General features: G+C 46.0%; 1 protein-coding gene across 2 annotated transcripts in view; it reads left to right on the forward strand.

Moving 5' to 3' along the window:
• The first annotated feature begins 11,678 nt into the window (after nt 1–11,678).
• The window catches only part of ufl1 (UFM1-specific ligase 1), an 85,928-nt gene continuing 78,339 nt past the window's right edge, over nt 11,679–19,267 (forward strand). The window contains exon 1 of one of the 2 annotated variants that reach the window (XM_070885394.1): nt 11,679–11,956. In XM_070885394.1, the coding sequence (XP_070741495.1) occupies nt 11,880–11,956 (77 nt within the window). In that variant the 5' untranslated portion in view covers nt 11,679–11,879. The remainder of the gene's footprint in view (nt 11,957–19,267) is intronic. The other variant, XM_070885395.1, reaches the window with a different exon arrangement.

Raw genomic sequence — 19,267 nt, forward strand, 5'->3', positions numbered from 1 at the left:
CCAAATGTCCTTCAAATTCGCAATGTCCTGCAAGGCTTCTTAGCTCGGTGACATAACTCGCCACTTCCTGACCTTCAGACCTTTTATAGGTATAGAACTGGTATCTCGCCATCAGAACGTTTTCCTTCGGGTTCAAATGCTCTCGGACCAGTGTGCACAAATCGTCGCACGATTTCTCCGTGGGTTTCGCTGGAGTGAGCAGATTCTTCATGAGGCCATACGTTGGTGCCCCATAGACGGTGAGGAGGATCGCCCTTCCTTTGGCAGCATTCTCTTCCCCATCTAGTTCATTGGCCACGAAGTATTGGTCGAGTCGCTCCTCAAACGTTTCCCAATCATCTCCCTCCGAGAATTTCTCCAGGATGCCCACTGTTCTCTGCATCTTTGGGTTCGCTATCTGTATCTCGTCGCCAGTTATAGCGTATGGAGAAAGAGTCAGACTGAACACTGTGAGATCAAAGTAAAGTGTGACCATAGTCTTTTATTGCAGGTCTTCAGAGTGCCTCTCCAACCTGTAAAACCTCCTTAAATACCTGTGCTCCCAAGGGATTATGGGATCCCTTGGGACTCCAGGGGATGAGCCCTCTGGTGGCTGTACAGAGTAAATACAAGTCCACATATATAACAATGGTCATCTAAACCATAGTTCAGGATCCACATCGACTTTGCAGGTCCTTTCCTGGGAAAGATGTTCTTAGTTGTGTTGGATGATTATTCCAAGTGGATAGAGTGTACAATCATGTCATCCAGCACATCCACAGCTACCATTGAGAGCCTTCGTGTCATGTTTGCTACGCATGGTCTGCCTGACATCGTTGTAAGCAACAACGTATCTTGCTTCACCAGTATGGAGTTTCAAGAGGTCATGAAACTCAATGGTATCAAACCTGTGAGGTTAGCACCATTCAAACCCGCATCCAATGGACAAGCAGAGCGTTTGGTCCAAACTATCAAGCAGAGTATGAAACGTGTAACTCAAGGTTCTCTGCAAACTCGCTTGTCACACATATTGCTTAGTTACAGGACAAGACCCCATATGCTTACCGGGGTCTCCCCTCTGAACTATTGATGAAGAGAGGTCTCAAGACCAGGCTCTCTCTTGTCCACCCTGACTTGAATAATCATCTCGAATACAAACGTCAAAGTCAGCAAAGGTTTCATGATCGTGCTACTGTGTCACACGACATTTCTATCAATGATCCTGTGTATGTATTGAATTATGGTCAAGGTCCCAAATGGATCGCCAGTACTGTTATGGCCAAGGAAGGTAACAGAGTGTTTATGTTAAGCTGAAGAATGGGCAGACATGCAGGAAACATGTCGATCAGATAAAGCTGCGACACACAGATGAACCGGAACAGTCTGAGGAAGACACAATCAGTAACCAACCAACCTACCCTCAGTCAGAGGACTCCGCTGTCATCAATGAATCTGGACTTTCAATCTATGACGTGGTCATTGCCACTCCCATCAGATCGGCTACCCAGCCCCCAGTCATAACAGACTCAGAACACTCGCCCAAGGCTGGAGTTGAACTGAGACATTCAACTCGGGAGTGGAAAGCCCCAGACCATCTCAATTTGTAAAAAGATCGTTGCTGCTATCTTAAAGGGGGATGTTGTCATGTATGTATGCTTGGGTTTACTCGCCACCAGATGGCGCCACTGTCGGAGGTCATTGGGCTGTGTGCACATGTGTGCAGCCCAGGTATAAAAGGCCAGCCATCTTGAAATGTAATCACTTTGGGCCCTAATAAAGTAGAGCCAGGTTTGTATCTGTTCGGAGTTTACAGTATTCAGTCTATTGAGTTATTGCATACACAACACTTTGTTATTAAATTAGTCATACAAGCTAACACCTGATAGCATTTCACAGTACATAATATCACAATTAATTGTTGCTGACACAATGTTTGTGATGCAAGTCCCTGCCCAGAAAATCAGCAGCTTATCCAGTTGCTTAAGCACGAATACGTCTTCTAACTTGTCCGTGATCGCTGGTTACAATGCAAACAGACTCCAAACTCATATGATGTTGTGATTCCCTGCAATGTAATTTTGGCATGATATCTCAACTCTTTCAAGTAAGGCATATTGGCAACTTAGTCATCAAATAAGCTGGGCACTATCTAGTCAGGTTGACGTGAAAGACAGTTTATGCATCAAGGCCTTCCAAGGATCATAAGAAAATTATCTTAAAGTTTGCACATTTCATTTGAATGGGCTTCATCCATAATTTGTACTTCAAGTGTATATTTATATATCATTGTTGGAGAAGGAAACTTATTTTATGATCATCTGGATGTTGGAGAAAGCTATCCATCACTAGACCTCGATATCCACATCAATCACACTCAGACTTCATTTTACTCTTCCAAAACCGTTCCCTATTCCAGGATCATCCCAGAGATCAAAGATAATTCTCAGCTTATTTTTTCTGCTACCGACCATCTCCTTAAACACATTACTCCTGCCCTCTACCTTCATGACCTTCGCTCTCCTCCCCTGAACTGTCCATTTCTACAATTCTGGACTTTTGTGCAATCCCCCTCTTCACCCCACTATTTGCGGCCCTACTTACAGGCATGCACAGGAATTCCCCGCCTGAGTCAGCTCTCGCTCCACCTTTAAGATCCTTCCAATACTCACCTTTTGGATCAAGCTTTCCATCACCCCTCCCAATAGATCCTTCTTTGGCTGGGCATTCACTTTTGTCTGATTACACTTCTGTGAAATACCCTACCACATTTATATATGTTAAATGCACTCTATAAATGCAAGTTGCTGTTGTTACAATCAGTATTACATCAGGCACAGGCCCAATGGGCTAAACAACTTCCACTTGTGCTGTAATTTTTACGAATTATTAACAAGAGTCCACTCCATCATAGGCCTTCTCCATGTCCAACAAAAACACTACCTCTGGAAAAGCACTCTAATTACAGTATTGCAAATTGATAACATTATAGAGTTTGAAGCCAAAAGTCACCCCGCCAAAAACGGGTCGCACCTACCATTTTTATTATGTTTTAGCCGCCGCAATGGCCCATCCTGCGAAATTCAGCTCTTCGTCATTTTTTATCGAGCAGGATGGAAGTCGGTCATAATGGGGGCACAAGTGGGGGCGGGATGGAGTGACCGTCATTAGCGGGGCGGAAGTGGAGGTGAGACGGAAGTGGAGGTGGAGGTGAGACGCTGGCGCGTCACAAGTTAAAGAGGAGGGCCACTGCGAGCTCTGCATGTTTTTAAGTTAGGTCCACTGGGCCACTAGGGAGGGTTTCGGCCGGGCCAGCGGCCTGGCACCCAAGAGGGGAAGCCAGGCTGCCTGTTGGCGGCCCGGCCGAACCCTGGGACATAATTTTCGGGCCAACCTGGCAGTCGGCTGATGAAAAAAAATGGTGTTGCTGGCAGCGCCACCTCCCCTTTAAGAGCGGTCATGCTTAACAAGGAGTGCACCGACACAAAAAGTTGTTGGGGGCACCGAACGGCAGCCGGAAGACTTTTAGAAGTGAATTTCTCTCCCAGGGCAGCTCCGTTGCGATACGCATGCCGATGACGTATTTAACGACGCATCAGCAGGAGCGGGGTGGAAATGGGGGGAGCGGGGCAAAATTCCCTGAGCTGAATTTCGCTAAGGACGGCCACTCCATACCGCCCTATGGCCACTGCTTTCCAGCGGCCAGAGGCCTTATCAGGAGTCCGAATTTTGGCCTCTTTATATCTACCCTTTATAAAATCAGCTTAGTCACTATGGGGTCGATTTTATACAAAAGCAGATTTTGGGCGGGCAGTGGTGGGGGTGAGGTGAGTGTGGCCTAGATTTTGGACCCAGAGTATTTTTACTCACAGGCCTCATTTAAATGCCACCAGTCCACTTCCTGCAGACCTCCAGGTAAGTGGCAGGGAGGGGATTTTGGCAGTGCCTTGTGGGAGGGGAAAAAGGGGAGTCCGGGACAGAGAAAGCCTCAAATTTCTAATATATGCCAGGAGGAGCACCCCTATTCATCCTGGCTACAAGAAGAAAATGTTTTGAATTATTGGAGGGCATCTTTGTTTTCCCCACAAGCTGCCAGCCTGTTTTAGGCTGGTGGGAAAGCAGCCTAGGCTTCCCTGCTCAGGCCTCTATTAAAATGCCATCAGGTTCCTGATAATGTAACAGGATCCCAATTTGCATAAATTCATAAGTTTCCACGGGCTGATATTTGAGATGGTGGGAAAGGGTTAAATTCCAAGTGGGTTAGTAACCTGCTCATTTTTAACTGCCCACCGGGTGAGTACGATTAAAATTAACCCTGATGAATTGGATTAAAGGACAGTTTTTTTAGATATTTCATTAATATCTTAGGACTAGAAATTCGGTATCGTCCCATTTTGAGGTGTCGGGGCGATAACATTAGCGCATCTTAAAAGTTTTCACTGTCTACCGCAAAATTAGGTTTCTGCGCTCCAGGAGGGAAAGGGAGTGCTAAATCAGTCGTTTAGGGCAGTGGAACCAAAAATCTCAACGGTAAATTTCCAGAGGTAATGCGCTTGATGTGATGGTTGGTATACATCCCGTGGACAACCGAATCTTCAAGACGTGGTGAGATAAGTTTGTGTATGCGCAGTTCCAAATTGTCAGTCTGCTCAGAGTGGGAAAATGGCTATGGATGCGTTGGTGGAGGCAATGGAGAGGCGCTGGAATGTGTTTGTACCTTCCAGTGGAAGGAGGCCCGCTCCTAGAATAATCAGAAGGCTATGGAGGGGGGTGGCCCGGCACGTCTCCGCCAGGAACACGGCGGCCAGAACTGCGACACAATATCACAAGAAGATTAACGACCTCACTAGGGTCATGAGGGTGAGTATCTGCTCCTTCACTATGTGTACCAGCACATGCTCTTCGTTGGTGAAGACACCATAAAAGTTCAGGCACAGTTCAGCAGCCATGCCCTGGCCATTCAAGCGTCACTGACCTTCTTCTTCACTACTCAGCTTGACCCCTCCTCGTACTACTGTTTCACTCTGGTTATGCATTCGCAATACTTCAGCCTCATCCTTCATCTTAAGCAGTTCTCACCTAATCCCACTGTTCACACAGCCACTCTGCGCAGAGACACAGATTCAAATGTAGATCTGCACACTTCCAAACAAGAGCTATTCAATTATGGAAGGCACATGTGGCACACGATGAGCTGCTCATTCACTCACACCTTCCTTTGTTTGTTATTGCAGTCGAAACTGGCAAACAACAGGCGTGAGCAGAGGCGCACTGGAGGAGGGGAGCCTGACATCCAGGACCTCACAGAAGTTGTGGAGTGAGTGTCTGCCCTCATGGGCACACCAGTTGGTGCAGTAGTGGTCGGTGAAGCCAAGCCCCCTGGGGACAGTGACAGTATATTAATGTCCTTTGCATTTTATGTGAGACCCTTTATCCTTGACACCACATGCCTTACCCCCTTTACATATAAATGTCCAATGCCACCTCGTTTTTCCCTTCCTGCCCCCTCTCCTGCAACTAAGCACAGCTCTGTTGCTTTGTGCTTACATATGATAAGCCAGAAGTGCAGCAGGCTGCCCGTGAGCCATCGACTTCTAACAAAGGCAGATTCAAGGAGGAAGGGGACCATAGAGCAGCACCGACCATCAGCAGCACCAAGTGTGGACACCACCTCAGTGGAAGAGCCGACCTTTCTGAGCTTCGCAGATCCGGAGGCTCCTGGCCCCAGTGGCCTACAGCAACGCTCAGCGCAAGAGGAAGCTCAGGGGCCAGCTCCCTGGAGGGTGAGTCGGCCCATGAGTTATGCTCCCTGACACTCAGATGTGAACCTGGACTTGGAGGCTATGTTGAGAGAGTCCATGGTAATGCACCACAAGCTTATGGGTGCATTGGAAAGGGTCCCGCAGAGCATGGATGCCCTTGCTCTCAGGTTAGCGGACCGCCTCAAGCATTGCCCGTGCCTCTCAGCAGCCCAGTGGGCCCATCCTTGCCCGGTTACAGAAGGAGATGGACTCAACGAGCGACAGTGGAATGCCAGAGGCGATGGCGCGTGCCATGGTTGATGTGACAGCAGCTATCACATCACAGGCCAAAGCCACGCCAAGCCTTTGTGATGTGATGCAATCACTGGTTGCTGGCATCAATTCTCAGACTGCTGCATTTCAGACTCCATGTTCTGTGAATCAGTCTCAGATTGATGCCATGCAATCACTGACTGCTGCCATCCTCTCTATGTTCCCCACAGTCCAACGGGGAAGTGACGGTGCCGAAGCAGGCCAGCAATCTGTGCTCCCACAGATTGCTCCAGATGCTGAGGTTCTGCCCCGGGGCAGTGGCAGTGGGCCGCTGGAAATGGAAGGTGCTGTCCTGGCTCAAGATGACAGCATTCCGGCTGCCATCACTGCCACTCCACCTTTGCACCTGTAGTGGTCTACATCCCAGCCATCCAAGACTGCTACCACCAATGCTGAGGCAGCAGTCCATAGCCGGGCCTTCCAGGCCCAGAGCTGGTCCAAGGCGTCCTGCTAGGTCGTCTGTAGTGTCTGCCATACAGACATAGCAGCCCTCAAGCAGCCTTTAAGGTGGAGCAGTAGGTGTGGGAGGGGGGGGGTTAGCGAAAAGGGTGGAAAATCGCTGAGCAAGTCTCAGTAAAGGCTTTTCCCACCATGGACAGATGTCTTCATCCTGTAAATATCATTGTAAATATCTTGTTGCTGTTATTTGAAGCCTGCTATTGGTGTATGGGTCTGGGCCTAATATGGCATATGGTGTGCAATTACAAATGCCAGCAGCGTTTGTACACCTATTGCTGGAGTTGATTGTGTTTCAAGGGGCATTTGTTACATTTGGTATTCATTCCTGGTGAGGGGTTGTTGGTGTGATGTTTGAGGAGCATTGTCTATTAATATATAATTTAACCAAGATATGACATTATCGTGGCACAAAGTGCAGCCAATATCATCTGCATCCGTCAGCTTCCTCCATTCAAGAGAAGCAATGCATTATGAGCTGCTGACGTGTGACCCTTGCACCGGCAGCATTGCCACAGTGCCTCCTCTGTGCCTGCTGCTGCTCCTCCATCTTGTCTGGCTGGCCATTCGGGGCCTCGGCAAGCTCCTCATCCTCTTCCTCCTCCTGAGGTGGGGCTGCAATCCCTACTGGCAATGCCTAGGCCCTCATTATGGCCAAGTTGTGAAGTATGCAGCACACCTCAATGAATAGTGACACCTGTTGAGGACAGCATTGAAGATTGCCTCCAGAGCAATCCAGGCATCGGAAATGCTGCTTCAGCACCCCTATTGTCTGCTCGATGATGTTATGGGTGGCCGCATGGCTCTCATTGTAACGATGCTCCGCTTGGGTGGTGGGGTTACGGAGGGCGGGTCATTAGCCAGGTGGCTAGGCCATATCTTTTGTCCCCGAGCAGCCTGCCGCACCCTTCCCATGGTGGGTGAAACATTCGTGGCACTTTGCTCTCACGCAGGATGAATGCATCATGTGTGATGCCAGGATAGTGGGCGGTCACTGCGAGGAAGCGATGCATGTGGTCGCACAGCAGCTGCACATTCAGGGAGTGGTATCCCTTTCTGTTTCGGAAGACCTCGGCATTCTGGAATGGTGCTCGCAAGGCCACGTGTGTGCAGTCAATGGCTCCTTGAACCATCGGGAACCCTGCTATCCTGGCAAAGCCACATGTCTGCTCATCCTGTTTATTCCTGATCATTGGGAACGTGATGACGTCCATTCTCCATCTGTACTGAGCGTGTGGTACGTCGCGGATGCAACGATGTGCAGCGAATTGCGAGACGCTGCATATGTCGCCTGATGCAGCCCGGAAGGAGCTGGAAGGTCAGCGCCACAGTTACCTTCACTGGGATGGGCAGCGCAGTCCTGGTGCCGATGTCAGACTGCAGGTCTGCCTGCAGGAGATGGCATAGCTCTGTGAGGACCTCCTTTCGCAATCTTCTGACACACCGCTCCTCCGACATGTCGCGGTATGAGCGTTGCTCCTGGGAAACCCATGGGGAATAAGGCCTTCTGTCCCGATGTCTACGGAGTCTCCTCAGTCATGGCCTGACATGGCCAACAGCCCTTCTATCTTGACACTGCCTAACAAAGACATGTAGAAGGCATGCTAGTCATGCACCCATGGAACTCTCAAACTCAAGTTGCTAAGAACCTATAAGGTCAGATAAATCTGCCGCTGCCAAGTAAGAGGTTCACAGACCGTGTTCTATCAAAACATTGTACTCACTCTGACCTCCGGTTAATCTGGTTACTCCTCCCTTCAAATAGACTCCAGGTATCACCTAAAGAAGTTGGGACTGCCTGGTTTTTTTGGCATGTTTTGCAGCAGATGCTAAATGAGGCAGAAACACCTAATTTTGTGAGTGGGGCGCTAGCGGGTTGTTGCACATGTACTGACGTCTTGTTCTGACTGAAATTACACAGCGAGGCAGCAGTAATTTGTGCCGCCGGTAAACCTGAACCAAATTTCCCGGCGGGGCGCTACAACCCGGGCAGACAGGCGGTAAGCCATTCGAGGTGCATTATCACCCCTCCCGCGGGGCGTTAACTTAGGCGCTACACAATCGAATTTCTCGCCTTAGTCTTTCACAATTATATTTATCAATCAACTGCCGATAGAACAATAACAACTTGCATTTATATAGTGCTTGTAGCATAGATACAACCAATGGTAGGGCAAAGGGAGGAGAGGATGCACAAGAATCCAGAATTAGAATAATGGAGAGTTTGGGAGGAGGAGATTACAGGGATAAGTTTAGACAAGGCCTTGGATTGATTTAAATATAAGGAGAATAATTTTAAATTTGAGGAATTAGAGGACCAGATGCCAATCTAATTCAGTGAGGACAGGTGTGATTGTTGAGCAGCACTTAATGGAAAATAAGATACGGGTGGCAGAGTTTTGGATCATCTGAAGTTCATAAAGGGTGAAGAGAGAGAACTTTAGAGACATCTAGCCTAGAGGTGACAATGATATGGATGAGGGTTTCCGTGCAGATGGGTTGAGATAGGCAGGTAGGCATATATGTGAAAGCTGACCCCATTCTTTGGATAATGTCACCAAGTGAGAAGAGAAATCATTGCTCGAGAATCTCTGGCTAAGATTAAATAGGTAAGTGTGGAATCAAGTGAGGGTAGTCCACTCAGATAGACAATGGAGCAGAGGCAAAGGAGGAGAATAGTGTGGTTGGCCATGTTGAAAGCTGCAGAGAGTCAAGGAGGATAAGAGACAATGCACCATGGCCACAGTCAAGATTCACAGAGAATGTTGTGCGTCACTTTGGTTAGTGGCATTTTGTGCTATGGAAGGGGCGGAAACCTAATTGAATGAATTTTGTTATAGCAGAAGTGTACTCTTTGAAATATATTGTATTTAAATAATAAAAAAAATGCAATGGGACTCAGAGTTTACGAATGCTTTTTGCAAAAATCTCATTCGCACAGCATATGCATGTGCACTTTAATTTTTTTTGTACACTTGTTGGTAAAATGGTATGACAAAAAATAGAGTATGTGAGTGTTTTTTGATCATCATATGTGCTTTAATTCCTTGTTTACTACTTATTGGTTATATGCTAAAATGGTGCGTGACATGGGTGGAAACACCAACACCAGAAACATTGCATGGCGACAAGAGCTGTCATCGTGTTCAGCTTGACTAACCGGACAAGTATATCAAATTATTAGGCATTACTTTCACCTTCTCTTACAATACTGTGAGAAACAAACTCATCTAATCCCTCATCTTAAAATAAACATATTTAACTGAAGAAAACAACATTTCCTTAGCCTGTTTTTAGCCAGGGCAGCTGCTACTGTTTTCCCACTTGAATAAAGCAATCCATGTTGCACAACTTATTGCATTATATATATTCACAGCATAACTTAATAGTATTCATGAGATACCATGACTGAGCACTTAGATATTATCAGTTGATCAAAAAGGGTCAGCATGGTTCTGTGAAGGGTAGGTCATGTCTGACTAATTTACAGCACAGAAACAGCTCATTCGGCCCAACTATTCTGTGCCGGTGTTTATGCTCCACATGAGCCTCCTTCCACCCTACTTCACAACTTGAGCCATCTCACGGAAATTCCCTCCATGCTATTCCACACTGCACAGAGGGGTTTCCTGTACGGGCTGTTCCTGCATATTCCTCGCCCTTGTCTCCTGTTCAGATTTTTGGTGGGGGCACCAATGGAAGGCTCTCTGCGCGGGAGTCTTTCCCTGCACCATCGGAGTTCTGGGGGGGAGAGTGCTGCATGCAGCAGTTGTGTGCAACAGGTTTTTAAGCACCTTCATGGTCCATGTCTACATGCAGTGTGAGAGGTTGCAGCCCCTGTATAATTTGGCTGCCCAGTTCAGAGAGGGGTAGGGGCCTGCTCTTGGGCCTGACTAAGACAGCAATTTGTAGGTCCAGGACTGGCAAAGCCCATCAGGGGGGAGGTGGGGGCGGAGTCGCTTTGGCTGCCTGCCTCTCTTCTATAGTCTGGTCCGTGCCCGGTGGCCCTGAAGAGGGAGCATGTGTTGTCCACCAGTACGCTCGATAACCTACCTCGACTGCTGAACACCGCAGGGTATAGAGTGCCTTGATAACAACATTTTGATTTAGTTGAGAAGATATCTCTTTTGTTTTTGCTGGAACTTGATGCTCATTATTGAAGTCTTTTAGTTATCCTGCAGGGTTACGGACCTGGAGCTGGTAATTGGGATTAGATTGAATGACCTTTTGTTGGCCGACGCAGTAATAATGGTAAGTACAGCAGGGAATTGAACACGGCCAGGGTGATCTCCTGGACTAGTTTCGAACGCTTGGATGGGTCAAAGAGGAATTTTCCCAGATTTTTTTCTCCGTAAATTGGCTTGGGTTTTTAATATGGTTTTTGCCTCTCCCAGGAGGTCACATGGCTCCGGTTGGGGTGGAATGTAGAATGTTTCAGTATAAAGGGTGTCGCAGTTGTGTGAGGCGGCCTGTTTGGGCTGGGTGCTCTTTGCCTTTCTGTCATTGTTCATGGGTTTATATGTAACTTTTAGGGCTGCTGACCAAGGGCCGTGCGGCTCTTTGTCGGCTGCCGTGGATACGATGGGCCTAAATGGCCTCCTTCTGCACTATAAATTTCTATGTTTCTAATTGGACCATCCTATATTAATGGTGCCCTAAAAGGACTTGTGATGATTAGAATCATAGAAATTTACAGCACGGAAGGAGGCCATGGGGCCGTCGTGTCTGTGCCGGCCAACAAAGAGCTATCCAGCCTAATCCCCAATTCTTGTTTGGTGACCCAGGGCAACCCAGTGCCCCCCTTATTGGTACATCAACAATGGTCTTCATCTAAACCTATCAGCGTATTCTTCTATTCCTTTCTCCATCATGTCCAGCTTCCCCTTAAATGCATCTATGTTATTCGCCTCAACCACTCATTCTGGTAGTGAGTTCCACAGGTTTTTGCTGGTCTATTTCGAATCATCTGAAGGAAACTTTAAATAAATGCTTCAGATTAATAGTCTGGTTAATACATTTGTTTTGGTTATGGCAGAGACATTTTTGAAATATATCCTACTCTCAGTAATTAAAAAAAAACACAATACGACTCTGAGCTTACGAACGCATTTTGCAATTAAACCAAAAACCTGCCGTTGCATTAATGCCACCAGAAGGGAGAATTTGTGTGCGCAGCGCGCCCGTAGCCGCCTGTGAATGTGTTGACGTGTGGTTTGTGCAGAGCCTGCCAGACGTGGTCCCGGAGCGCGAGCTGCGGAGTGAGGACGGGCCGGGCCGGGCCGTGCGAGCGTCACAAAGGGCGGATTCCAGGGGAACAATCGGGGATCGAGTGCGGCCCGGAACGCGAGAGCTGCGGGACAGCCGGCCTTGAGCATGGCTGCAGACTGGGCTGAGATCAGGCGGCTGGCAGCCGACTTCCAGAGAGCGCAATTCGCAAGCACCGTGCAGAGGTAGAGGGCCCTGAGCTTTTTCCAACAATGCTGGTTTTATTTTCCTCTTAACCCCTGCTCGGCGGCGTATACCTTCCAGGTCAGGCCCGGGCAAACTTTGTTCTCTCTCTCTCGAACAACCCCGGAGGGACTGACTGGCGAACTCTCTCTCCGAGTCTTGCAACGCTTTGCAGTACCGTGCATCCTGGCCAGAAGGCCTCTCTCGGCCTTGGCGACGGGGACAGTTATGCTGAACTTTTGTGTGTTAAACTCGTTTTCTTATTTATGAAGTATAGGTAGCCTTTCCTCTACTTGCCTTGCTCCCTAATATCTATATCCTAAAGCTGTTTAGCTTAATTGACCAAGTAAGGAAAGTTGAACTCAACTGCAGAATTGAAAAATTAACAATCAATTGACAGAAGACATAGAAAGTTACATTCGTAATTTTAAAGCAAACTTGTTTGCAAAGTGGGACAAAAATAATGACTTAAAATAATTTGGAGATGTTGGCTGCCACCATATGTTTGGAGAAATACATTAGTCATTCAAAGTTTGTGTTTACAAATAAAGCATTATGCTTGATGTAAAACCTCGTTTAAGCTTGCAATTTACAACCTCAACCTATAAACTTGCCAAAGCTGACCTTCAGATCGTGGCTTGGAGTTTCTTCCATGGACGCAACTGAGAGGCCTCAATGTTGCGCCCATTTTGCCGATGTCAAATTACGCCCAAGTATACTCCTGATCTCATTAGAATACGCCTGAACTTAAACACATCAGCGTAGACAATCAGAGCCTAAGGAAAGTGCCAAACCCACACCATATGTTTCTTTATTTATGAAAATTTAACCATCATTCATGCACATCAAAGGAACAGGATTAGGTAGTTTAGTGAGTTGGTCTTGCTGCAGGAAAAGGGTACACAGCCAGATAGGGAATGGATGACCAACAGGAAGAGTAGTGCAAGGAAGGTAGTGCAGCGGTCCCCTGCGGTCATCCCCCTGCAAAACAGATGGCGTTTTGGGTACTGTTGAGGGGGATGACTCACCAGGGGAGGGCAGCAGCAGCAGCCATGTTCATGGCACCGTGGCTGGCTCTGCTGCACAGGAGGGTAGGAAAAAGAGTGGGAGAGCTATAATGATAGGGGATTCAATTGTAAGGGGAATAGATAGGCGTTTCTGCGGCCGCAACCGAGACTCCAGGATGGTATGTTGCCTCCCTGGTGCAAGGGTCAAGAGTGTCTCACTGCGGGTGCAGGGCATTCTGAAAAGGGAGGGTGAACAGCCAGTTGTCGTGGTGCATATAGGTACCAACGATATAGGAAAAAAAAGGGATGAGGTCCTACAAGATGAATTTAGGGAACTCGGAGCTAAATTTAAAAAGTAGGACAAATCAGCGTAAACAATCAGAGCCTAAGGAAAGCGCCAAACCCACACCATATGTTTCTTTATTTATGAAAATTTAACTTAAATTAAAAGTAGGACCTCAAAAGTAGTAATCTCAGAATTTCTACCAGTGCCACGTGCTAGTCAGAGTAGGAATCGCTCAGATGACTACGTGGCTTGAGGAATGGTGCAGCAGGGAGTGATTCAAATTCCTGGGACATTGGAACCGGTTCTGGGGGAGGTGGGACCAGTACAAACTGGACGGTCTGCACCTGGGCAGGACCGGAACCAATGTCCTAGGGGGAGTGTTTGCTAGTGCTGTTGGGCAGGAGTTAAACTAATACGGCAGGGGGATGGGAACCTGTGCAGGGAGACAGGGGGAAGTAGAATGGGGGCAGAAGCAAAAGATAAAAAGAAGAAAAGTAAATGTGGAGGGCAGAGAAACCTAAGGCAAAAAGGGCCACATTACAGCAAAATTCTAAAGGGGCAAAGTGTGTTAGAAAGACAAGCCTGAAGGCTCTGTGCTTCAATGTGAGGAGTATTTGGAATAAGGTGGACGAATTAACTGCGCAGATAGCAGTTAACGGGTATGATATAATTGGCATCACGGAGACATGGCTCCAGGGTGACCAAGGCTGGGAACTCAATATCCAGGGGTATTCAACATTTAGGAAGGATAGACAGAAAGGAAAAGGAGGCAGGGTGACATTGCTGGTTAAAGAGGAAATTAATGCAATAGTAAGAAAGGACATTAGCTTGGATGATGTGGAATCGGTATGGGTGGAGCTGCGGAATACCAAGGGGCAGAAAACGCTAGTGGGAGTTGTGTACAGACCACCAAACAGTAGTAGTAAGGTTGGGGACAGCATCAAACAAGAAATAAGGGATGCATGCAATAAAGGTACAGCAGTTATCATGGGTGACTTTAATCTACATATTAATTGGTCTAACCAAACTGGTAGCAATGCGGTGGAGAAGGATTTCCTGGAATGTATTAGGGATGGTTTTCTCGACCAATATGTCGAGGAACCAAACGGGGAGCTGGCCATCCTAGACTGGGTGTTGTGTAATGAGAAAGGACTAATTAGCAATCTTGTTATGCGAGACCCCTTGGAGAAGAGTGACCTTAACATGGTAGAATTCTTTATTAGGATGGAGAGTGACACAGTTAATTCAGAAACTAGGGTCCTGAACTTAAGGAAGGGTAACTTCGATGGTTTGAGGTGTGAATTGGCTAGAATAGACTGGCAAATGATACTTAAAGGGTTGACGGTGGATAGGCAATGGCAAACATTTAAAGATCACATGGATGAACTTCAGCAATTGTACATCCCTATCTGGAGTAAAAATAAAACGGGGAAGGTGGCTCAACCGTGGCTAACAAGTGAAATTAAGGATAGTGTTAAATCCAAGAAAGAGGCATATAAATGGGCCAGAAAAAGCAGCAAACCTGAGGACTGGGAGAAATTTAGAATTCAGCAGAGGAGGACAAAGGGTTTAATTAAGAGGGGGAAAATAGATTAGGAGAAGAAGCTTGCCGGGAACATAAAAACTGACTTCAAAAGCTTCTATAGATATGTGAAGAGAAAAAGATTAGTGAAGACAAACGTAGGTTCCTTGCAGTTGGATTCAGGTGAATTTATAATGGGGAACAAAGAAATGGCAGACTAATTGAACAAATACTTTGGTTCTGTCTTCACAATGGAACACACAAATAACCTTCCGAATGTACTAGGGGACCGAGGGTCTAGTGAGAAGGAGGAACTGAAGGATATCCTTATTAGGCGGGAAGTTGTGTTAGAGAAATTGATGGGTTTGAAGGTCGATAAATCTCCGGGGCCTGATAGTCTGCATCCCAGAGTACTTAAGGAAGTGGCCCTAGAAATAGTGGATGCATTGGTGATCATTTTCCAACAGCCTATCGACTCGGGATCGGTTCCTATGGACTGGAGGGTAGCTAATATAATACCACTTCTTAAAAAGGGAGGGAGAGAGAAAGCGGGTAATTATAGACTGGTTAACCTGACATCACTGGTGGGGAAAATGTTGGAATCAATTATTAAGGATGAAATAGCAGCGCATTTGGAAAGCAGTGACTCACCTAACCTGTATAAGTCACCCTGCAGCCTCTTAGCGTCCTCCTCACAGCTCTCACCGCCACCCAGTTTAGTGTCATCTGCAAACTTGGAGATATTACACTCAATTCCTTCATCCAAATCATTGATATATATTGTAAAGTGCTGGGGTCCCAGCACTGAGCCCTGCATGGCTTTATGAAGGGGAAAACATGCTTGACAAATCTTCTGGAATTTTTTGAGGATGTAACTAGCAGAGTGGACAAGGGAGAACCAGTGGATGTGGTGTATTTGGACTTTCAAAAGGCTTTTGACAAGGTCCCACACAAGAGCTTTGTGTGAAAATTAAAGCACATGGTATTGGGATAATGTACTGACATGGATAGAAAACTGGTTGGCAGACAGGAAGCAGAGAGTCGGGATAATCGGGTCCTTTTCAGAATGGCAGGCAGTGACTAGTGGAGTGCCGCAGGGCTCAGTGCTGGGACCCCAGCTCTTTACAATATACATCAATGATTTGGATGAAGGAATTGAGTGTAATATCTCCAAATTTGCAGATGACACTAAACTGGGTGGCGGTGTGAGCTGTGAGGGGGATGCTAAGAGGCTGCAGGGTGACTTAAACAGGTTAGGTGAGTGGGCAAATGCATGGCAGATGCAGTATAACGTGGATAAATGTGAGGTTATCCACTTTGGGGGCAAAAACGCAAAGACAGAATATTATCTGAATGGTGGCAGATTAGGAAAAGGGGAGGTGCAATGAGACCTGGGTGTCATGGTACATCAGTCATTGAAAGTTGTCATGCAGGTACAGCAGACGGTGAAGAAGGCAAATGGCATGTTGGCTTCATAGCTAGGGGTTTGAGTATAGGAGCAGGGAAATCTTGCTGCAGTTGTACAGGGCCTTGGTGATGCCTCACCTGGAATATTGTGTTCAATTTTGGTCTCCTAATCTGAGGAAGGACATTCTTGCTATTGAGGGATTGCAGTGAAGGTTCACCAGACTGATTCCCAGGATGACCAGACTGACATATGAGGAAAGACTGGATCAACTAGGCCTTTATACATTGGAGTTCAGAAGGTTGAGAGGGGATCTCATAGAAACAAACAAGATTCTGACGGGATGGGACAGGTTGGATGCGGGTAGATTGTTCCCGATGTTGGGGAAGTCCAGAACTAGGGGACTGAGATGAGGAGAAACTTCTTCACTCAGAGTTGTTAACCTGTGGAATTCTCTGCGCAGAGAGTTGTTGATGCCAGTTCATTGGATATATTCAAGAGGGAGTTAGATATGGCCCTTACGTCTAAAGGGATCAAGGGGCATGGAGAGAAAGCAGGAAAGGGGTACTGAGGGAATGATCAGCCATTGTCTATGTTTCATTTAGCCCCTCGAGTCGGTTCCGCCATTCAATGAGACCATTGGCTGATCTGTGACCTAACTCCATCTATCTGCCTTTGGCCCATATTCCTTTGGTTTAATAACTTTGGTTAACAAAAAGCTGTTAAACTCAGATTTAAAATTAACAATTGAACTACCGTTTGCGAAAGAGAGTTCCAAACTTTTACCACCCTTTATGTGTAGACATGTCTCCTAATTTCACTCCTGAAAGATCTGGCTCTAATTTTTAGACTATGCTCCCCTAGTCCTAGACTCCCCAACCAGCAGAAATAGTTTCTATCTACCATTTCAGTTCCCTTTAATATCTTGAAAACTTTGAAGAAATCACCCTTTAACCTTGTAAATTGCAGGGAGTACAATCCTAGTTTGTGTAATCTGTCCTCGTAATGTAACCCTTGAAGTCCGGGTATCATTCTGATAAACCTACGCTGTACTCCCTCCAAGGCCAATATATCCTTTCGAAGGTGTGGTGCCCAGAACTGAACACAGTACTCCAGGTGTGGTCTAACTAGGGCTTTGTATAGTTGTAGCATAACTTCTACCCCCTTGTAGTATAGTCCTTTAGATATAAAGGCCAGCATTCCATTAGCCTTTTTGATTATATTCTGCACTTGTTCATAACATTTTAACGATCTATGTACCTGAACTCCCAAGTGTCTTTGGACCTCCACTGTTTTTAGCTTTTCACCATTTAGAAAGTACTCTGATCTATCCTTTTTAGCCCATAGTGGATGACTCCTCATTTGTCTATATTGAAATCCATGTGCCAGTTTTGCCTATTCACTTAATCTATTAATATCGCTTTAATTTTATGCTTCCCTCTACACTGCTTACAATGCTGCCTATCTTTGTATCATCAGAAAACTTAGCCATGTGGCGCTCTCTCCCATCATCTAAGTCGTTAATAAATAGTGAAGAGTTGATGCCCCAACACAGCTCCCTGTGGGACACCAGTAGTTACATTCTACCATTTAGAATACCTGTCCATTATCCCTACTCTCTGCCTCCTGCTGCTCAGCCAATTTCTTAACCAAGTCAATAATTTGCCTTCAATTCCATGGGCTTCAACTTTAGTTAACAGTCTCTTATGAGGGACTTCATCAAATGCCTTCTGGAAGTCCATATAAATAACATCCATAGACATTCCCCTGTCTATTACTTTAGTTACCTCTTCAAAAGATTTAATCAGGTTCATCAGGTATGACCTACCCGTTACAAATCCATACTGGCTCTCTGACCAGCTGAAAATTTTCAAGGTGTTCATTCACTCTAACCTTAATTATAGACTCTAGTAATTTTCCAACAGCAGATGTTAGGCTAACTGGTCTTTAATTTCCTGGTTCCCCGCCCCCCCCCCCCCCCTCGCCTTTCTTAAATAGTGGAGTGACATGTGCAGTTTTCCAATCTAAAGGAACGGTTCCTGAATTGAGAGAACTTTGGAAAATTATAGTTAGGACATCTGCAATGTTCTCTCCTACTTCTTTTAAAACTTTGGGATGGGAACCATCTGGTCCTGGGGACTTGTCATTCTAATTTGCCATCAGGCACAACATGTTTAGGAGCCTGTAATTGGAAAAGCTTTTCAATTTTTAATGGACATACTTATGCCATAAATATCAGTGCAAAGAAACAGAAAATACAAAGTAGGTCTCAGTGAGAATAAATTATTTTTTTAAACGAAAATCTGGTTGCAATGGTGAGACACCCAATTGGAGTAGACTCAGATTTGAGAGTCGGGGGTGTGGCCACTTTTGTGGGTGGTGATTCATTCTAATGAAGGGTTTGTTGGATGGATGCAAAAGATCGAGGAGAGTTGGGCATTTAGTATTTATGCCTGTAACTCACGAGAAAATTCCACAATCTTTTAAGCCACGTAATTGATTTGCGCCCAGGTTACACATCTCTCGGTGTAAATGTGGAGAAAATCCAGACCGCCTCTAGAATTACAGTAAAAAATCATACGAAATCTTATAAATCATTATTAAAATGATGTTACAAAAATATGTTTTTTGAGGATACATTTGTTAAATTATGGAAGTATAGTCGAATCTTTAACAATCGTTTATGGGGGCTTACTGATACTAACCATAGCCCCATTTATTTTGTGTTTGTATTAGCTGAGCCAATCAAAGATGGTAGTGGATCTTTGACCTTAGTGTTACTCCTTTTCTTGTTTACTAACCAGTGACCCTGCCGGAAGTGTACTTGCAAGGACATTAGAACAATTGCTCACCATTGAAGAATAGTTACTTGGGGCACTTCCTACAGAACCTTATTCCAGCATATTATCAGGAGAGGAAGGGTAAGCTGAGAAAATTTGAGAGTTTGGAGAACATTTGGGGTAAATTTCTATCTTCGATGCTGCTTGCATATCAGGGTACCCTATAATTTTGCATCCTTTAATTTGAATTGACAAAAGATTATGAGGGGCATACAGCCAAATTCCTACTGTTCAGAAGCTCAGTACCAAGAGT

Source organism: Pristiophorus japonicus, chromosome 7 (genome assembly GCF_044704955.1).
Source record: "Pristiophorus japonicus isolate sPriJap1 chromosome 7, sPriJap1.hap1, whole genome shotgun sequence".
NCBI classification, from domain to species: Eukaryota; Metazoa; Chordata; class Chondrichthyes; family Pristiophoridae; genus Pristiophorus; species Pristiophorus japonicus.